General features: G+C 46.8%; 2 protein-coding genes across 3 annotated transcripts; one reads left to right on the top strand and one right to left on the bottom strand.

Moving 5' to 3' along the window:
* The first annotated feature begins 291 nt into the window (after window positions 1-291).
* LOC136517683 (pathogenesis-related protein PRB1-3-like) lies at window positions 292-1,369 on the top strand. Its single transcript, XM_066511315.1, has one exon. It carries the CDS (start codon window positions 433-435, stop codon window positions 1,075-1,077), a length of 645 nt encoding a protein of 214 aa, XP_066367412.1. The 5' UTR covers window positions 292-432; the 3' UTR covers window positions 1,078-1,369.
* A 2,825-nt stretch (window positions 1,370-4,194) lies between these two features.
* LOC136517682 (UDP-glucose 4-epimerase 1-like) lies at window positions 4,195-10,382 on the bottom strand. Of its 2 annotated transcripts, XM_066511312.1 has the most exons (9): window positions 9,786-10,382; window positions 8,158-8,207; window positions 6,513-6,648; window positions 5,673-5,774; window positions 5,355-5,582; window positions 5,148-5,232; window positions 4,912-4,994; window positions 4,699-4,790; window positions 4,195-4,596 (listed from the first exon to the last, which is right to left on the bottom strand). In XM_066511312.1, exons 1-9 carry the CDS (start codon window positions 9,981-9,983, stop codon window positions 4,500-4,502), a joined length of 1,071 nt encoding a protein of 356 aa, XP_066367409.1. In that variant the 5' UTR covers window positions 9,984-10,382; the 3' UTR covers window positions 4,195-4,499. The 2 variants fall into 2 exon arrangements, with proteins under 2 accessions (XP_066367409.1, XP_066367411.1); XM_066511314.1 differs by lacking the exons at window positions 6,513-6,648; window positions 8,158-8,207.
* Between the last annotated feature and the right edge of the window lie 10,346 nt (window positions 10,383-20,728).

Genomic DNA, 20,728 nt, shown 5'->3' with positions numbered 1-20,728 from the left:
TTATACGATGAATATAACAATTATATTTACTAGTCATTTAGGTAGATACTAAAATGTTCATATAAATTTAATGAAACATATGATGGTGCGATCGAGCAGTTGATGATTTCTTTCATGAGACGGAGCGAGTAGAGCCTCTGCTGGCGTTGACCTGGTCAAAGTAGAATAGCAATAACAAATGCAGCCTCCCATCTGGAGGGCCCACAACCGTGCATGCCGTGTGGCCTCTGGGCCATCATCATCCGTCAACCGTGCATGCTGCATGGTCGCCTGGTCGCTCGTCTTGGCCGCCGGGCAGCCATACGACTAGGAGGTCTCCACATGCATGCATGCAAAAGCAAGCCAAGGTCTCGATCGACGATCTCATCCCAACGACGAACAACGGACGGACCCGAGTCCCGAGCAAAGCAAGCAACGGATTGAATTGAATTCATGGCGGGGCCGGGTCTTCTCCTCCTCGCCATCGACGTCGTGGCCCTGATCACGGTGATGCTCACCACCTCCGCCCACCCGCAGGCGTCGCTGGACGACGACCTCATCCCCTCCTTCTCCTCCTCCGGCGCCGCCTATGGCGGCGCGGGGTCCCGGCGGCAACAGCACCGCGAGAAGCAGGATCAGCAACAGCACTACGACCACCACGTGCCGGCCGACGGCCCGCTGGTGGCGCACGAGTTCCTGCAGGCGCACAACGAGTTGCGGGCCAAGTACGGCGTGCCGCCGCTGCGCTGGAGCAGCAAGCTGGCGAGGTACGCGCGGCGGTGGTCGTCGCTGCGGCGCTTCGACTGCGTGATGATGCACTCGCCCAACTCGCCCTACGGGGAGAACGTCTTCTGGGGCACCGGCAGCGACTGGCGCGCCGCCGACGCCGTCAGAAGCTGGGCCACCGAGTCCTCCTACTTCGACTGGCGCGCGCAGGCGTGCTACCCGGGCGAGGTCTGCGGCCACTTCACGCAGCTCGTCTGGAACGACACCGAGTTCGTCGGATGTGGACGCTCCGAGTGTTTCGCCGGCGGCGTCTTCATCACCTGCTCCTACGACCCGCCGGGGAACTGGAAGGGAGAGGTGCCGCTCACCTAATCAACATCATCACTTGGCCTTGTTGGAATGCATGGCCAGGTAGTAGCGTTTACTAATTTGTTTCGATCGCCTGAGCTATAGATCCATGAGCATGCATGATGCACCTAGCTATCGACGATCCACAATTATATTCCTAGCAGTAACTAATTGTGGTTCTTGAGCTCGTGTGCGTACATGACTATTCAGATACTCGATCGATGCGCGCCTGTACGCAGCACATACAAACACATGTATATGCAAAGTCAGGAATTTCAACTGCTCTACTTGGTACATCACTCTGCGCGTGCAAAGTGCAATATCTGAGTATATATCACTACCCTTGAACCAGCAGTCACCGTGGGTTCAAAATTTACTTTCAATGCCGGATTTCGATCTGGCAGTGGACAATCAATATTTGACCTTGACATTTCATTGTCGTTTTCTCACCCGATAGTAATGTCCATTATTTTCATAAAAGAAAAAACGACGTCCCTGTCCTCCCTCCCCCCTATGTGTACGTCGTTCCAGGGTGAGGCGTCTCTCGATTTGTCGGCCCCGCATCGCTAGGCCTTTGTGCCGGGGCCCCGAGCCATGGGACCTTGGGACGTCAGGCCTCGAGCAATCGGGGCCCATGCCGCTGGGACCTTGCACTGCCACGAGCACTCACAACATTGGACCTTTACCAAGTGCTTATCTTGAAGTTTTTTTGAACTAAAACCCTAGGAGAAAAACCCCCTCGACGTTTGAAGTTAAGGGGGATATTTACCAAGTACTTATCTTTGGAGAGTTTAGACATAAAATTGTTGTAGGGTCTTTTTTGTTTTTGCCAACAAAAAGCAAATTAGAGAGTTATTTTAAGGAGCTCTTGTCGTTGATGTTCTTCCTAGATAGCATCACCCTAAAGAAAGGAAACTTTATTTAATTACAAAATGTTGACTCAACACATATGTAAGAACTGTTGAATCAACAACTCTAGCGTTATCAATTTCGGTACTCTAATTTTTTCGACCACACCCAAAATTACCAAAACTCGCAAAATTTCATCGGAATCTCATAAACAAATTTCTAGAGACTTGAATAGTATATATGTTTTTTCTAAGATTTTAGGTCTAAACATATTAGCTTGATTTATGACTACACATGAGTAGAAGAATGCATAATATAAACATTAGAAAATATAAGTCTAGAATTATATATTTATAGTAAAGCATGTATATTAGCGTAATATGAAATTTCATATTTTTTTTCTTTCAACCACCCAAAATTACCGAAATTTGTGAAATTTCAATGAAAATTTTTGAACCCTGCTATGAACAAGTCACCCTAAAATGATATTTTAGGGGGCTTTCTTTCCATTTTTGGCCCGCCCATTTCTGGCCGGGGTGGGCATTTAATTTGCTTCTTTGATGCCTCACATGGTACATGTTGGCTGCTGGTGGGCTGACATATCACATATATGCTTCGACTTTTCTATTTCTTCTTCTTTTTCTTTCCTTTACGTTCGTGTTGATTATGGCTGAAAACGGTACGGATATTTTTCGACCGTATTCGAGACCGAATCTATTTGGAGGGGTTCAGATCTGTCCAAATCCGAGTCCAAGTATTCAACATCCGATACCGTATTCGTATCCGAATAATCAAATTGCATATTTATGATGTCGATATCCAATTGTATCCTATCCGGCATGGTTGACAATATCCGTATTCAAATCCGAATCCGGACAGAAATATGAAAACAAATGTAATATCAGTGATATCCGTTCGTATCCGATCTGTTTTCATCCATAGTGTTGATGCTTTCTTTTTTTTAGTAAAAGAAAAGAGGTATCTATCTCAATCGTTGTCCCATTTAATTCTGTTTTTATCTTCTTTTACAAATCATACAGTCTTCTCTTTGTAGCATTTTTAATATTTATGTAGCGAATTATATCTTTATATGATCACTAAGGGCTCCCTGCCAGAGTCACAAACACATTGTTCTGCACTATAGCGCAGAACTCATTTTATTTCTCCATTGCAAAATGAAGTAGCAACAGGTGAAGCCGGTAAAACCCGTGAAAGTAGGTTCGACTGGCTCCTCGCTACAGTGTAGCTACACTACATGAGCTAAAGCCAGCAAGATCCGCACCAAATAGGGCCTAAATCTTGTTCTTTTATGCTCATATATCCACATTATTCTCACGGTAAAACAACATTCGACTATGTTGGTACTTTCTTCATCCTAAATTATAAGTCATTCTATTTTTTTTTTGAAAGTCAACGTATCTCAAGTTTGACAAAAAATATATCTTGAATTACAAAAATTTAAGACATCAAATAGGCATACTATGAAAATAAAATCAATGAAGAATCTAATAATTCTTATTTGGTATCATCAATGGTATTATTTTATTTTATAAATTTGGTCAAACATAAGATGATTTGATTCTCCAATAAAGTTGGAATGACTTATAATTGAGGACAGAGGGAGTATCTACAAATATTTTCAGTTTATTGCGTTTGTTGGTAAAATGTAATTTAATTGAATAAAAGTATGCTATTCACATGTACTGCGGTCTATTTTAACTTTGCTCCACCGGATAAAAAAAAGCAGGGAGTCTGAAATGCAAGCGAATTGAAGAATCAGACAATTTCGAAATTGCTTTGCCAATTACGGTGCAGAGCAGAGCAATTTCGAAGGATTTTCGTTGCGCCTTCTGGTAAGGATTTTAGTGAGGCTTAGGGAGTGTTGGGCACGGCTCCTCCGGAGGAGCCAGAAACGTTTGGCAGGTTCCTACGGCTCCTTCAGAAAAACGTTTAGCAACTCTGGAGGAGACAGAGTCGGAGACGGAGAAAAGCCCCGTCAATCAGGCCCTTACTTTGAAGCGCATGGTTTTTACACGGGGTTTGTTTCAGAGTAGCAGGTCTAAGTTGAGGCTCGAGAGATCATGCAGGGACACACTAAATATTGACACCAATGACGGAGAACCGGAAGCACACGACAGCAACGAGTAGGCATTATCAACTGATCCCAGTCAAGAATATCGTATATTTATTGAGTATATATCAGATATCTATATAATTGGATATGCATGGGGTTTATTTCTTTTCTACTAGCAACCAACCATGGAGTAATATCAGACAGGCCTAGTAATCATATCATACGAACGGTAAGGTAACAAAAGAATAATAACAAGATGAATGGATGAGATGGGGCCCCGGCCCCTTACTCCTCCCTCTATACAATGAAGAAACGAGGCCCATCGCACCATCACCCGTCGGATTAGTATTATTAGAGTAGATAATAATAATACTCAGCAGGCTCCTTAATACGATGACTGACTGACTATATATAGCATATATATATGACGAATTACTAATAATGGTACTAGTAAGTATATATATGCTGCTCCTGCTGCTCAGTTTGCTGCTTGCTACTACTGCAGGATAGATGGATGGGTGATTCAGTTGCTCTTGTCGGGTGATCCAGCATAGCCGTAGGGGTTCTTGCTTGCCCAAATCCACAGATCTCTGCACATCTCGTCGACCCCGTACTTTGCCCTGCAAGATTTCATATTGTTCTCGTTAGGAATTTAGGATCGAGCGATGCCATGCTGAACCCATCAACCAGCACCAGCCAGCAGCCACCAGCAGCATACTTACTTCCATTTGAGCTCTTTCTCTGCCTTGGCAGTTGCCGCGTAGACCATCTCTGCGTCTCCAGGCCTTCGCCCAGCAAGCACCAGAGGGATTTTCTGTATAGGCAGAATCAGCCCGTCAGTCAATCAGTTGGTCGGGAATCAATCAATGTATAGTAACTGAACATCATTCAGCAAAGACATGCATGCATGATGGTTTAAATATATGAACTTCTACCTTCCCAGAAACCTTCTCGAATGCAGCCACCATTTCCAACACTGATGTCCCCTTTCCTGTCCCCAGATTGTATACTTCACACCCTGCATGCATTACAACCAACAGATTAGTATATTTTATCATTAGCAAGCTTCATCTGTTTGCTTGAATACGCAACAGCTGAGTTGTCTGTTGTAATTTAGACTTAACAACAACTGGGAGCCAGTGGTGAAGTAGCAAGAATCTTTCTTGTTTACCTATTTTGTCGGAGTCTTCATAGAGCTTCCTCAGGGCTGCTATGTGGCCATCAGCCAGGTCAACAACATGGATGTAATCACGCACCTGCCAGTTTTATATAGATTTTTTTTTTCAGTAACGAGCTGAATTTCTGAACTCCCTACCCTAATAAGTACATAGCATTAGACAATAACAGAGCAGCAGCAAGCAATAGAGTACGCACGTACCCCAGTTCCATCCTTTGTGTTGTAGTCGGTTCCATAGACCGTGAGGTGAGGCAGCCTCCCAACAGCGACTTGCTGAACATAGGGCATCAGGTTGTTTGGGACACCGCAGGGGTCTTCGCCGATGTATCCGCTTGGATGAGCACCAACAGGGTTGAAGTACCTGAGCAGTATGATCTTCCAATCAGGGTCTGAACGTTGGACATCGTGGCAGATATCTTCAATCATAAGCTGCATCATATAGTATGTAATTAATAGATGATCATTAATAAACCACAGAAAGCAGTATTGGTCCAAGATTTTTTTAAGAACAAAAGGAACCTTGGTCCGTCCATAAGGGTTGGTGGCGCAAAGAGGGAATTCTTCAGTGCATGGCACTTCCTTGGGCCACCCATAGACAGTTGCAGATGATGAAAACACCAGCTGTGATGACAAGGAAACAAACCAGTTAGCTTCCAGACACAATGATGCATGATGCATACATTACTCAGGCTCCTGATGTATTAATGCGAGATAATGAATCTAAGTTGAAATGACAAATGAGGGCTCAAGTACTATGAACAATTATGTGCTTGTAGCAAGGATGGTCATTTTTTGCAGTTCCTGGCCCGTATTGTACCAGAAAAAAAAAATATCATCGCAGAACACTGGCCCAAGGAGCCAGAAAACGCTAGACGAACGGATGGCCAGGACACAAGCAGCAGAATCTGGGACCATTACATTGAAGATTTTTTTGTCACGGATGGCATGCATGCGTGCATGGCTTCTCCATGACATAAATTTACAATAAAGTTTGCTGGCAGACAACAATAAAAGGGCAGGAGCACCTGGTCCAGAAGCAAGCTAGGACACCGGTATGGTATCCTGTGAGCCCCAGCAAGGCAAATGCAGATGCAACGGAAAGTAGGCGGTGTCAACAAAAGCAAGTTGTAAAGCAAAAAAACACGAGTGAGTGCCCGAAATTGCATGGCCAGTCAGAGAAGATGGCTTGGTCGATCCGTCTGCAAAGCCTGTTCGGCTGGGATTATTCCCTCGTAAACGATCGTAAATTTCCAGCCGGAACAGTGTTTTTCTCTCACACCAAACCAGCCAGCAGTACTTCTTCACGATCCAGCAACGAACAAGCCTAGCCAAACGAACAGGTAACAAGTATGTTGTTACCTTCTTGCAGCCATGTGCAGCCATCACCTCAAGAAGGGTGATGGTGCCGATGAGGTTGTTGTCGTAGTAAAGCAGAGGCTTGTGCACGCTCTCGCCAACAGCTTTGAGCCCAGCAAAGTGAACGACAGCCTCAAACCTGCAGCCACAGTTGGAAGTGGGCGTGTGAAAAACAACAGGGAACAAAGGGAAACTGACGATATTTCGATGACCAACAACAGCTGCCACTGTGGTGCCGAGAAATTGATCAAACAGACAAACGAGCTAAGGTGAGCTGTGAATGAATCAAGACATGCAGCACAAGAACTCGACGGAAACAGCTTGGCGCGTGTTCGGCTGGCCATATATGGCTGGCTGGCCCCTTTTTTTTTCTCAGCCGGAGCAGTGTTTTTCTCTCACAGAAAACCAGCGTGAACAGTAAAAATCAGCATGAACAATGCCAGATTTAGTCCAGCCGAACACTTACTCGCTTTCCAGCAGGGCTGGAACCTTAGAGCAAGTATTATAAGCGGCGAAGAGCTGGCGAAATCCGACATGGGAGAGAGAGAAAGCAGGAGAGAGAAGAAAGCGGGCGACTCGCGAGACGCCGGCAAAAAGCGGGCGAAATGCACTCTTCCACGTCACAGCGAAGCATTAAAGATCGGTGGGGTCCGCCACCACTGCTCGGCAGCTCGGGTGACCTGGAGCTTCTTGTAGCCGGCGAGCGGGCGTATCCATTAGCCTAGCCTGTTCGTTTGGCTGTGGCTTGTCGTAAACGATCGTAAATTTCCAGCCAGAACAATATTTTTCTCGCACATAAACTAGCCAGCATTACTTCTTCACGAACCAGCAACAATACGAACCAGCCAACCGAACAGGCTGCTTGCTCTTAGCGGTAGATTCGGCAGGCAGGTACAGCTGTGGTAATAATATAGTACTAATATAAAACTAGTGGCATAGTACTATACAATAAAACTAACAGCAGAGGTGAATAAGGGGGTGTTTGGTTCCATGGACTAAATTTTAGTCCATGTCACATCGGACGTTCGGATGCTATTTAGGAGAACTAAATATGAGTTAATTATAAAACTAATTACATAGATGGAGACTAATTTACGAGACAAATTTATTAAGCCTAATTAATCCGCCATTAGCACATATTTACTGTAGCACCACATTGTCAAATCATGGACTAATTAGGCTTAAAAAATTCGTCTCGCAAATTAGCCACAATCTGTGCAATTAGTTATTTTTTTTATCTATATTTAATACTTCATGTATGTGTCCAAACATCTGATAGGACAGGGACTAAAATTTTCCTGTAGAAACCAAACACCCCCTAAAACTACGAGTACTGCGAATCATTAATGGTTGGTTTGAATCCCAACTCAACTCCCAAGTGGCGCCGGCCAAGGTGCAGAGTGATTGTTGTCAACCACGACTGACTCCGAATGTGTTGCGGGAGGGAGCATTCAACCTATTCGTTTGTTGGTTTCAGTCAGGACTTATTAGTCAGCTAATAGTGTTTTTTTCTCACAACAAACCAGCATCAGTCGAGCTTTTCAGCCCAGAAATCAACCAGCGAACATACCAATTGTTACGGAGCTAGTCCTACTACAAGTGAAGGTAGTAAAATGGAAGGGGACATCAGCGTTGTGGGTTACAGTACCTGTGGGACGAGAAGATGTCCTCCAGAGCGTGCCTGTCCCGAAGGTCAATCTGCAGTGCAGGGGGGGGGGGGGGGGGGGGGGGGGCACAGGCATTATTTATTTTATTTATTATGTTATGATGAGAAGTCCAGTTTAAGTGTATAGTTTAGCGCGCATAATGCAGGACATACATATAGTTTATTTACTGACTGCGACTGCTCTTTGGATTTGACGAATGGATGAAAGAATGAATGGAACCATGCAGATGCAGAAGAGGCAGGATGGGAGGCGTACGACGTGCTCCGTCCGTAGGTGGGAGGGGAGGACAATGTTATTAATTCATTCAAGGCGCTAATCACGCACGCAGCAATCAAGAATGCCATGGATTTGGAACGGAAGGCATGATTGGAGTTAGGTGAGGTTCAGGTTGAATTCAGGTTTGGCTGCGCGCGCGAGTGGTGGAAATTCATTGAATTGAACACAAGTAGCAGCAGCTAGGGTAGTACATGGCTGACCTCCGGACCTATTCTGCCGACCTGGTCCGTGGTCAGACGACCAACATGCAGGCACCACACCAGCGCTAGTTTGCCTTGTTTCCTCTGGGAAATGAAATCGGTGTTTTTGCGGGTCGCGATGTGGTTGATACGTTGGATCGATCGGCAAATGATAAACTACGGAAGCACAAGCAACCTAACTGCATGATCATCTACCTGAGTCGTCCGCGCGGGGGTAACTGTGAAGATTCATCATCATTTTTCAGCAAGGAAAAAGGGAGCTTGGCTTGGAACCAGGCAAAAAAAAAGGAAGCAGCAAAGCAGGTATTCCGTGTAGAGTAGTATTCGCGAGGGGAAGGAAGGAAGCAAAGAAAGCGACGCGTATGCTGTGGTGTGGCAGTGGCACGCATCTCATCTCTCACATGACCGCGGCTTGCCTGTTGGCTGCTGGCCTTCCCTCCCATCCCACAAAAAAAGAAGAAGGGAATTGCACCCCTCACCTCACCCGGTGAGCCCCTGCCCTGCCTCCCCTTGCTGCTGCTACATCAAAGTAATACAGGAGAACGATGGGTGGCGTGAGCGTGACCCACCCACCTCAACCCCTACCCCGATAACGGCCATGGACTGACAGCTTAGAGCTCGCTGTGCACTGCTCTGTTGTAAACCCAAGCCATCAAGCACCAGCCACTAGGGACGGATGATGGATGCTAGTAGTAGAATAGAAGAAAATAGTCCTCTCTGTCTCCGTGTGTGTGTGTGTGTTGATGTTGGCAGGAAATCAAATCAAATTATGAATGAAAAATAAAAACTATACTCTACTGGGCAGGCAGGTTCAGGCTCAGAGGCTGCGGATGGGAAGGAAAGAATGATTGATATTAAACAAATAATGGAATGGAAAGGAAGGGAACCGAATCCCATGCATCCCATCAATGCAATCGACGAGAATCCACTGATTCTTTCTTCTGTCTGTCGAGTCGAGAGGCGAACATCCAATCCAATCCAAACAACGGAAACTAAAATCCATCTCAGTAAGATACCGGCCGGCAGCAGCACAGCACAGCGCAGCGGGAGGGTGATGAGATGACAAGCCAAGAGGATGAAATCAGCCAGGCAATGGAATTTGGAATTCGCAGGATGGATGGATGGATACCTACCTTGTGGAAGACGAGGTTGTTGGCGCCGTTGTGGCCGGCGAGCTCGGCGACGCGGACGAGGGCGACCTCGGAGGCGTTGTCGAGGTTGTCGACGACGACGACGCGGAAGCCCTGTTGCAGCAGCTGCAGCACCGTGTGGCTGCCGATGTACCCGGCACCGCCCGTCACCAGGATGGTCCGGAGCACGGCGGACACCATCGTCGTCCCCTTCCTTACTCTTTGCTTCCTACCTTCCTTCCTTCCTCGGATGGGATTGGGATGCCTCGCCTCGCCTGCTAATTAACTTAGTCCTACTCAAATCTCCTCTTCTCCACTTTGGAGAGGGTTGAGAGGTATGGGCGGCGATCAGCGGAAGAGTAGGGAGGGAGTTGCCGGTGGCCGGCGTTGACGATTGTGTTGGGTATCAGAGAGGAATCAGAGAATGAAGGAACGGATGAAACCCCGATCGGCTAGACTAGACTGCACTGCCGTGTCCGTGTAGGCAGGAGCATGCTGCTACTGCTATGGGGATGGTTTTGCTTGGCAAACCGCATCGGCATCGCAACCGCCCGGACCTCCCCCCTCCAGCCTCCAGGCCATGCCCCGGCCACCCGGCGGATCGAGGCCTTCCTTTCTTTCTTCATTTATTTATTATTTACTTATTAATTACTCTCCTCTCTTTATAGTTAACTGTATCTTACTCTCTCTATCTTAAAAAAAAAGAACACCTACTAAATACTTCATATTTAACCATATACTATAATCACAATAATTATGACTAGACTAGTCATGAAATATATTTTTTGTCACAAAATTATTCGAAGGTTCCGAATCATAAGTCATTCTATTTTTTTAATCAAAGCATCTCACAAAATTTATATTTTTCTATTAGTTATATTTTTATAGTATCTCTATTTGATATCATAAATCTTTGTAAATTTCTATATAATTATTTATCAAACTTAATGCTTTGACTTTTCAAGAAAGTTCGAATGACTTATAGTTGGGCGCGTACGGATGCCCGCACAACCCGTCCCAATCCGCCATCGCCCCACCCTCATCCGGATTCGCCCTGTCCCACGCGCGCACTCCGCCCCCATATATGCGTCCGCCGGGTCGTTTCCCAGACCCACTCCTCTATCTCCGTGCGGGCGGCACTCGAGAGCCAGGATCCGGCGTGCCCTCGATCGGAGCACCCGTCCGCCCGCCCCAATCCACCATCGCCCCACCCTCGTCCGGATTTGCCCCGCCCCACGCGCGCATTCTGCCCCCGTATATGCGTCCGTCCGTCGTTCACCAGACCCACTCATCTATCTTCATGCGGGCGGCACTCGAGAGCCGGGACCCGGCGTGCCCCCGATCGGAGCACCCGTTCGCCTGCCCCCATTGCCCCGTCTGCAGCCCCCCCCCCCCCCCGGCGCACCGTCCTCCTGCCCCCGGTTCGCCCCTAGACGAACAACATAAAACACCTGCAACATAAAAAAATAAATGCAACATACGTATAAAAACAAATATAACACTTGGAACACACATTTGTAACATGTGTGTGGACACACATGAAACGTTCGGAAAAAAATAACACTTGCAACATGAAACTACTTGCTGCAACATAAGACTGAAATATTTTGGAACATACTGATACAACATCTGTGTGAAACATATGCAACATCCAGATAAAAATGATTGCAACATACGTCTGGAAACTGATGAAATATTTTGAACAAACGCTTGCAACATGCATCTAAAACACTTGCAACATCCCCCGATCTACTTTTGCAACATCAAAATAAAACAATTGCAACATACATCTAAAACTGGGGCTGGGCTCAGCCAGGTGGGTGGTGCGCACGATAGGCGGAGCGAGCACCACCTGCACCGGCGCGCGCGATGGGAGGGGGCGAGAAGCGCTCGCGACGGGGGCGAGCGAGCGGTGCTGATAGGGGGTGCATGGCGGCAGCGTGGCAACCACAGGGCGATATGGTGGAGAGGATGGAGCGGAAGGGATAAGAAGGTTTTTTCTATATTTTTTGGAACGGTCGGGGGCAAGGGCGAGTGGATGAGCAGCCGTTAGGCATGTCGTGGCCCACCATAGCACCGTCCGAGCCGACGAACGCACTATATCCAGCATTATCAACGTAGTGAGTATAAAAATAATTACACTTAGGATTCTCACACGACTACTCGGGAAATGAGACTTAATTGTTTTTTTGACCGAGCGGAAGTACAAGATGATACCATTATTGCTTTTAGAAGAAATCAAATAACTTTTAGATTTAACCAAATCAACTAATAACATCCATATAATAATACAAAATAAGTATTATTGATTATTTATAGAAGGTATTTTTATAGTAACAAGTGTATTTGCAGACATAATTTGTTAATAACACTAATAATTCCTATCCATTAAACTTGATTTTTTCCAAATAAAAAAAAAAGAATTTCCGGTTATTTAGCCGGAAAGGCGTGCAGACTGCAGGGCCCAGGAGGGGGCGGGCGGAGGATTCGGCGCTCCCGCCACACATTCCGGAAGAAGTGGCACGCAGACGTTTCTCCCTTTCTTCCGCGGTTCCATATTCTAATCGATGCAGGTCACCCCCGTTCTCGCCTCGTCTGGTCCGTCCAAGTGTACGTATATCCAGTCACGCTTCCCCCCGGTATCAAGTGAAGAATATCCAACCCACACCAACAGAGTCCATCCATTTTGCAACAAATAAAATAAAATAGCTCAAGATTTACTGACCAATATATGGTAATATGCTTATTACAAAATATGTTTCATTATCTATGCCTAATAATAATAAAGAGGCAAAATTTTAGCCTATTTTTTTGTCATCCATTTTTTTTTCCCGTCTCCCTCTGACTATCGGATAATGGAGAGTTTTTTTTATCCAGACTTATAACCCGTGCTCATATACGAGTTAGAATACCTCTTGTCTAGGACGATACGGAGTGCAATTCCAAAACATATTGAATCGTGTATGTGACCTGAACTCTCTAAGCTGTGCTCATGTGTTCGTCAATCACCTTGTTCTAATACTTTTTGGATCTGATACAAGGTTACTGTGAGTTCAAATAGGAGTGCGTGGTGCTATTTGTTTTCCTATTCTTTCTTTCCTGCGAGACTGATCCGACTTCTAAAGTTTTTATTATGAATAGTTTTTTTATTTTAGTGTTTTTTGTTTTTCATTTTACATGTGCTTTTTTCACGTAATCAGAACATGGTACAGTTAGAACAGGCTTGACATCGATCCCAAAGAGCCTCCGCGCCAACCCACGTTCACTCCATTCCTTTTCCGTGATGTTTTTTTTTGTTAGTTTCCGTTGACTGTCCACCGGTTCCTTCTTCTATTTCTTCTTTTATTTTCCAAAGAATATATTAAAAATAAAGAAATTCTTTTATTTTCCAAAAATATATATTAAAATAAAGAATAAATGCAACATTATAAACCTTGGACACCTTGATCCCTATCCCTAAATGTTGCTACCATCAAGTTGTTGATATAATTTTCATTAAGAACACAACTTATATTGTTAGAGTATGGTTCAGTCAATGGTCTAAATAATCAAACTATAAATTGAAATTGAAATCTTGAGCAGTTTGCTTAGTGTAATCTATACCTATATATAATAATAAAGAGGCAAAATTTCTCCTTATTTTTTGTTTGGCCTTTCCCTAACTAACTTTGTGAATGTTGAAATAATTGTTTCTTTTCACATCCACGCGTTCAAATATATAAAACTTTTTTGAGTAATCTAAATAGGAATCATGATAAAAAAAATATAAAAGGAATAAGAGTATAAATCTATCCCGCTTCCACACGCCCCTGAACTTTTGATCTCGATTCCGCTTCGACCAGCACAGTCCGTCCTTTTACCGTCTCCCTCTCTATGTTTTCTTATTTTCCCATAAAATAAATGAAAACAAATAATCTATTTATAACAGGGCCGACGTATCAACAAATACTCTATCAAACGGGAGCTGCCCGTTTCTCCGCGTGGTTGTTGGTCACGTACTCATCGCACTACTATACTACGGACATAACTATACGAATTATCTAAACCAAGTCGAATCAAACCGATAGGATAAAAACTATAGATTTTGTGACCAAATAATAAAGGTCTAGAATAATTTAAGCAACCCATGCTAGATACAATAAAGGTTTACGTTTGTAACTCGCTAGGATCATCGATAACATGTTCAAATAGCCGGCACCACATGTTTTGATTGTAATGAAAAATTTATGACCTAGGTCAAGGTTCACAAACATATTTAAGCCCTGTTTGGTTTCTTAGATTCAGTTTCACGAACAACTTTACCGATAAAGTCGAAGCTATTTTATTTAGTGACATATTTGGCAAAATGACTCCTTGAGGTGACAAAAAGAATGAAATGGTCTAATGTCCTTTTTTTCCTCCTTTCCTTCCCTGTCCGCTCGCCCCACACTCTAACGATCCGCACAAGTGCTTGGACGGCCGTGGCCCTACCTCGCTCGAAGCCATCCACATGCTCCTACCGTCGCGATCGCATGCCCCGACGCCTCGGCAGCGTGGCCCAGTGACCGAGCCCTGACGACAGTGCTCGCCCGCGCCCTAACACCTGCAGCGCAGCGGTACCGCTCGCCCCGAAGCCAGATGTCTGCGTCCCCCGCGGCCACGCTATGGCATTCGCCCCATGGCAAGCCCGTGTCCCGGCGGCCATGCCCCCGATGTCTACACCCCTACCCCTGATGTCCACGCCCCACCCCAGCCCGTCTCGCACATGCCGCAACGACCCTTTTCACGGTTGCTAGGGGCAAATCCGCCATCCACACAAGGTGGGGTCCACTAGTGTCGGATGAAGCTGAGAAAAACTGTTATTTCAGCTTCATCCCACTCTATTCCCATGTGGGAGTAGGCTTTAAGAATATTCATCTATGAAGCTGTTGGCGAAAACCAATGTTGGGCACAAACATAGCTTCATGGCTGTGCCAAGTAAACCCTTGACTTTTAGCATGGTATGTATCTGTAGCAACGCACGGGCACATTTGCTAGTTAGTATAATGACATTTATGGCATATCGTGAAAGTTAAATGTTTATATATATTTGGTGATTTTTTTAAAAAAAATTGAGTCATTAAAAAGCAAGGTGTTAAACGCAGGAGTACAATATTTAACTTAGATGCTAACTATGATGACACACATAAATAGACTATGGCACTGTTTCAATCCCATGGTTTAAAGTTCAGCAACTCTAGATCATGTTAGCTCTTGAGACTCCAAATAGGAGGTCTAAAGTCTTATTTAAAGTTTAGAACAAAACTAGCCAACAAACTTTAGACCAGAGAATTCAAACAGGCTTTATATTATTGTATTATTATTATTAGGGTTATTTTTCATAGAATATATATTCCGCTATCAGTATTTTATTCCATCCCTTCCCGCTTGTCAACAACAAGGTACCAAATGTCAAACATGTTTTGTGCCTTTTTTTCAAAAGATGTGTAAGGGACCAAGACGCCTAAGAGGGTGGAGGGTGAATTAGGCAACTTTTAAATTCTACTACTAACTATGGCCTCTAATTCCACCTTGTCAAAACCTATGCGAGAAAGTAATCTATCTAAATGTGCAACTAAGGTTTTGCTAGGTGTGTTGATATCTCTACCACAAAAGAGTTATGCACCTTAGGTTCCAATCCTATCAACTAGCTTATCAAACTAAGCTATGAAGGTAAGCGCACAACCAAGGTGTCACGGGGTCGAAACCGTGGCAAGCATTATTGTTCAAGTCGGTGTCAGAGTACGTGTCTCTGGTGGCTCGGGTGGACTCAAAAACACAAGAATCATAGAGGGAACGCAATGGTTTATCCTGGTTCGGACCGATCGATGCCCTACGTCCTGCAGTTGATGATCCTTATACTCAAGAGCACCCAAAATCAGAGGGTTACAACATAGTGTAGAGAGAGATTTGATAGGGGGTTAGCTTGGTGCTAATTCTAAGGTTGCCTCACCACCGGTCGAGCCTTCTCCTCATCGGAGAGGTGGAAGACAACGGGTGCGGTGAAGGAGCTCTCGGTGCCCCTCCTTGGGTTGCTCTGCTCTCGGTGCTGAGCAAGAGCGGATCGATGAGGAATGGAATGATCTATCTTTGATTCTTTTCCTCCCCGCTCTAAGGTCCGACCTTATCCCTTATATACCGAGATAGGTTGGGTACATGGTGGTTTAGGGGGATGTGTGTACGGTCTACATGCGCCAGAGTCCAAGAGGGTCTTGCAGCGGTGCTTCATGGACTGCGGCAGTGTCGTGGAGCCAAAGAAGCCTTGGGGGTCGTCCGGCTGCTCTGTTCTGACACTCTGCATGCCAGGCTGTGTCGGCTTAGACCGACCTCCCCTAGGTGGACCTTCTGGAGTCTTCTTGGTGGCGAAGGAGGTCGGCTCTAGGGGCTAATGCACGGACCCGAGGGTCACCAAGCCCCTGGAGGCTGAGGGAAACTTGTCATGAGTGACCCTGTCGTGGGAGCGGCCAGCAAGGCCACGCTCGAAGTGTGGCGTCTAGGAGCCCCCGAGCCTCAGTGGCTCGGGGTGCGTCTTCTTGTGCCCGGGCCTTGGCTGGCATCGTAGGCCAAATAGGAGCCAAGGGCCAGGCTTGGGCGGGTCATCGATCTGGAGCTTGAGGCTCAGGTGAGCCCCTAAGCCCTGAGCAGGGACTGTGGCGTGCTTAGGCTCGGGCAGGTTTCCTCATTAGGGGGTTCGCGCGAGCGTACCTGATGGGTATAGCCCCCAAGCCCTCGGGCGAGCCTAGAGGGGTCGGTCAGGGGGTCTCTTTGGTCGGGAACCATTGATTCCAAGGCTTAACATACCCATATGTTAGAATCTCGTTAGGAGGCCGTGAGCCCTTTGTGGCCTCACTTGGCCTAGCTCATGATGGCGACAAAGGGTTGAATTCGATCTTCTAGTGACCAAACTTTCCATGGTGGGGATGACTTCCATGGATGAGGGTGCGATGCCCTGCGTGGGGCCCTTTCCCTAGTGTGATGGGGGCGCCCGACTGTTAGAGCCGAGCGGTAGAGGTGCTAACCCCTTCTGTGGTCCTATGTCACGTAGGTCTGTGGCTCGAGTGAGGGTTCGGTGAACTCATCTTGGAGTTACTAACTCTAGGCCCAGGGGCACCCTTCCTTTTGGTTAGAATTTATCGTGGGTCAGGTGATCGAGTGCGTCTAGGCTCTGGCTCGGGGCCACCTGATCACCCAGCGCACCATGCCCTTCTAGTGGCTTCGGTGGCAGATCTTGATCCTCTTGGGATGGCCTTCTGGGGCCAACCTTCTATGGCCATAGGTCGGGGCGCATGGAGCATGTCGAGCTTGGGCAGAGGACCCTCATTGGGTCCAATGCTCAGTGGCTCCCTAACCAACTCTAGGGAGTTAGTTAATTTTGGGGTGTGCCGCTCGAGCGCCCGTCGATCGAGGGTTGAGTCGCTCTGTCTTGGGAGCCAACATAGTCCCTGAGGCCACCGTAGGGCCTTTTTATCAATGGGCATGGTGGCTTCTAGGCTTGTCCTTTCTGCTGATGCTCTATGTAGGCGGTTCGATGGCGCCTAGGCCACCGTGCTTGATGAAGGAGTTATGGCGTGCGCTCCCATGCCGTCCCACTTCATCTGGGAGATGGGACATCAGGCCACGTGGAGCAGATCTGGTGGAGAAGTCGTGGCACTTGGTGCACGTAGATCTAGGCCATTGATGGTGGCCGGTGGGCCTAAGGGGAGTTGAGTCCCCTCAAGTCCCATGAGGAGGCATGCGTGGAGTGCTTGGGTCGGTCCAAGGGGTCAGGCCGACAGGGAGGCGGCGGTGAAGCCAATGGTCCAAATTGAGCCAACCGGCTTTGATACCACTTGTAAGGAACTGTGATGCCTAAGAGGGGAGGGGTGAATTAGGCACCTCTAACAATGGCCTCTAATTCCACCTAGTCAAAACCTATGCGAGAAAGTAATCTATCTAAATGTGTAACTAAGATTTTGCAAGGTGTGTTGCTATCTCTACCGCAAAAAAGAGTTATGCACCCTAGGCCCAATCCTATCAACTAGCCTATCAAACCAAACTATGAAGGTAAGCGCACAACCAAGGTACATAATATAAATGTGGAATGTAAAGATGAGGTAGAGATGCAAACTCCCATCGATGACTTTGGAATTTTTACCGAGGTATCGAGAAGCGCTCAAGCTTCCCCCTAGTCTTCGTTGGAGCCCCTCGCAAGGAATCCCTCGCAAGGGCCAAGCTCCCGATTGGGTAACTCCGTGATAGCCCTAGGCCTTCCCCACGTGCAAGTGGGTCTCCGCTGTGCCTTTCAGCAAGTCTCTCCCAGACCACTCCCTGCCATCTTCACTATCAAGCTTCTGACCAAACCACCACGGGCCTTATTCCCTTCGGTACACGGTGGCGACCACACCACAAACATGGTTGGTGTGGTCTTGCAAGACTACAAGCCCCTCCGAGTACAACAATGGTGCACGCAAGTACCAAAAGATAAGAGGTGTGCCAACCTCACTAAACACTAGGTCTAAATCTAGAGCAACCGCATAAGCGGTGGTCTAACTAACCTAAGCACTTCATAAAGCACCTACGCTAATCACCGAATAAAACACTAAGCACTATGCAAGTGGAGATCTCATTAAAATGGTGTATCAACACCCTTGGTATGTTTCCTAAGCTGTCCACACATGTTTGGGCCGGTTGGAGGGGTATTTATAGCCCCAAGTGTGAGAACTAGCCATTGGGGGTGAAGCCCAACTATATGGCCACGACCTACGCTGGTTGCGCCGGCACCAGATGCGTCCAATCTCTCACAACGATCACCTGGCTATTGGTAGGATCAACTGATCAGACTCTGACTATGTCCGGTCATCTACCACCGGACGTGTCCGGTCGTGTTAGCGCCTCTCTGGAACCTTTATAGAACCGATCGGACACTACTGCTGGTGTGTCCGGTCGCGCCAAAGATGTTGTTGTGATGATGAATAGTTGTAGCATCAAGTCTGGTCGTGTCATTGCTTTAGTGTCCGGTCATCATAGCTGATGCCCTCATTGCTAGGGTTGCCCATCGAATGCATCCGGTGCCTGCATAGGCAGCGTCCGGTCCTCCTGCTGAGCCCCTTCTTGACTTGTTTCTTCGTGATCTTTGCACCTGGCTTGGTTCCATCTTCATGCCTTGGACTTGATTGATTTCTTGGGTCTTTTCTTGTCCTTCTAGGGTCTTGCCTGATGTGTTGATCATTGGATCATCACATCGCCTTCGTCCAAGTCACGTTTTGCACCCTATTAAACTACAAAACAAACACTTGCAAACACATTAGTACAATTTAGTCTTGTTGATCATCAAACACCAAAATCCAAAGTAAATGGGCCAAAGGTCCATTTTCCTTACAAGATGCAAGCTACATATATTTCAACGCAGAGAGAGTAGTAACGTAGTATAGATTAGAACACTCCCAATGCATAAACCACGGTGGTTCCTATAGATATTAAAGACACTATTAGGTAAGCATTCTACTAAGGTGGCACATAATTTATTGAAGAGAGAGGGGAAAACAAGAATCCATTTCTTGGAAGGAAACGGTGTCTTCGGCTCAACCCAAGACGGAAGAAATGACTAGATATTGCGTTGGCTAGCCTGCTTCGTTTCTACGCTCCTCCTCTTGATCCCATGCGGTCTCCAGTGCTAGAGCTCATGCGAGGCCGCCTAGTGCCACCATCTTCTTGTTGTCCGCCCCCTCCCCGCCGCCTTAGCCTCTTGACGGCGATGCCCGCCGTCTGTAGCCCCGTCTCCTCCCGTGTCATGGTGGCGCCGCCGCTTGCCGAGCTATGCACATGAGCCCTCCGCCTTGTCATCCTAGCAGGACAGTAGCTGGCACTTGCTGTCTACGGCCCCGTCCCCTCACCTAACACAGTGGCGCTCACCATCAGCAACCCCTACTTCGGCCCTCCCACGCCGTGGAGGCGTGGCCGTTGGCCAGGCCACGCACACGAGGCATTGAGGCCCCTCCTCGGCCTCGCGGTGGCTGGCAGCCGACGTTCACCATTCGCGCCCCCGCCGTGTGGCACTGCTGCTGGTCAGGCCGCGCACGTGAGGTGCCGAGGCCCATTCATCTTGGCCTCCCGACGGCTAAAAAAAGGCCAAGCGCAAAAGATTCAAAGATGGGAGAAAGGAATACGGTGAATGATTGGGCAAATTTTTATTTGGACTATAGTAGAAAATCTTGTACTATGAATAGTATTTCTTGGTATAGTGTTCTACACTAAAGAAAGTACAGTGATTTCTTGCATTGTGAGCCCTTAGGGCACCCGCAACTGTAGGAGTCAGCTAGTGGCTCTAAGTCAACTTTAATAGTGTTAGCTTTTAGCAATGGCTCATGGTATGATTAAGTTCATATGACACTCTCACATCACAAGTTCTTGGAATATGTGTATGAGCCTAACTTTTGATAAGAGCTAGATTTTCTCTCTCTTTTATTAAAATATGAAAAATACTTAGAGCTAACTTATGAACCAACCATTGCGGTGCCTTAGGGTCATGCTCGTTGTAGCTTTTACTGGCTGTGGACTGTGGTGGAGCTTCTTCGGTTCAGCTACACATTAGTAAATTGTACTCCGTGCATACAACATGTAGGGTTTGATAGCATGAGCAGCCAATCATGCATGTCCGTGTGGAATAATGTGCGAGGTGGGTGATGTTCCATGGATATCACTACCGGATTTAGCTTCTTTGCCGAGTGCCTCAGGCACTCGGCAAAGGCCGATATACACTCGGCAAAGACTTTGGTGAGTGTTACACTCGGCAAAGGGCGCTCGGTAAACAGTTTATCGGCAAAGGCCTCTTTGCCGAGTGCACTTTGTCGAGCACTCGGCAAAGCCTTTGCCGAGTGCTAATCTGACACTCGGCAAAGAAAAGTCACCGTGACGGCGAGCGACACCGTGATGGTGGCTTTGTCGAGTGT

Source organism: Miscanthus floridulus, chromosome 17, assembly GCF_019320115.1.
Source record: "Miscanthus floridulus cultivar M001 chromosome 17, ASM1932011v1, whole genome shotgun sequence".
In the NCBI taxonomy this organism is placed as follows: Eukaryota; Viridiplantae; Streptophyta; class Magnoliopsida; order Poales; family Poaceae; genus Miscanthus; species Miscanthus floridulus.
Note: the sequence above shows the minus strand (reverse complement) of the source record. Positions and strands in the feature narration are given on the sequence as shown.

Coding starts and splice junctions, on each gene's coding strand:
- LOC136517682 (XM_066511312.1), bottom strand. CDS start 9,983: ATGGTGTCCGCCGTGCTCCGGACCATCCTGGTGACGGGCGGTGCCGGG. Junction 8,208..9,785: donor ACAACCTCGTCTTCCACAAG/GTAGGTATCCAT, acceptor CCTGCACTGCAG/ATTGACCTTCGGGACAGGCA. Junction 6,649..8,157: donor GACATCTTCTCGTCCCACAG/GTACTGTAACCC, acceptor CTGTGGCTGCAG/GTTTGAGGCTGTCGTTCACT.
- LOC136517683 (XM_066511315.1), top strand. CDS start 433: ATGGCGGGGCCGGGTCTTCTCCTCCTCGCCATCGACGTCGTGGCCCTG.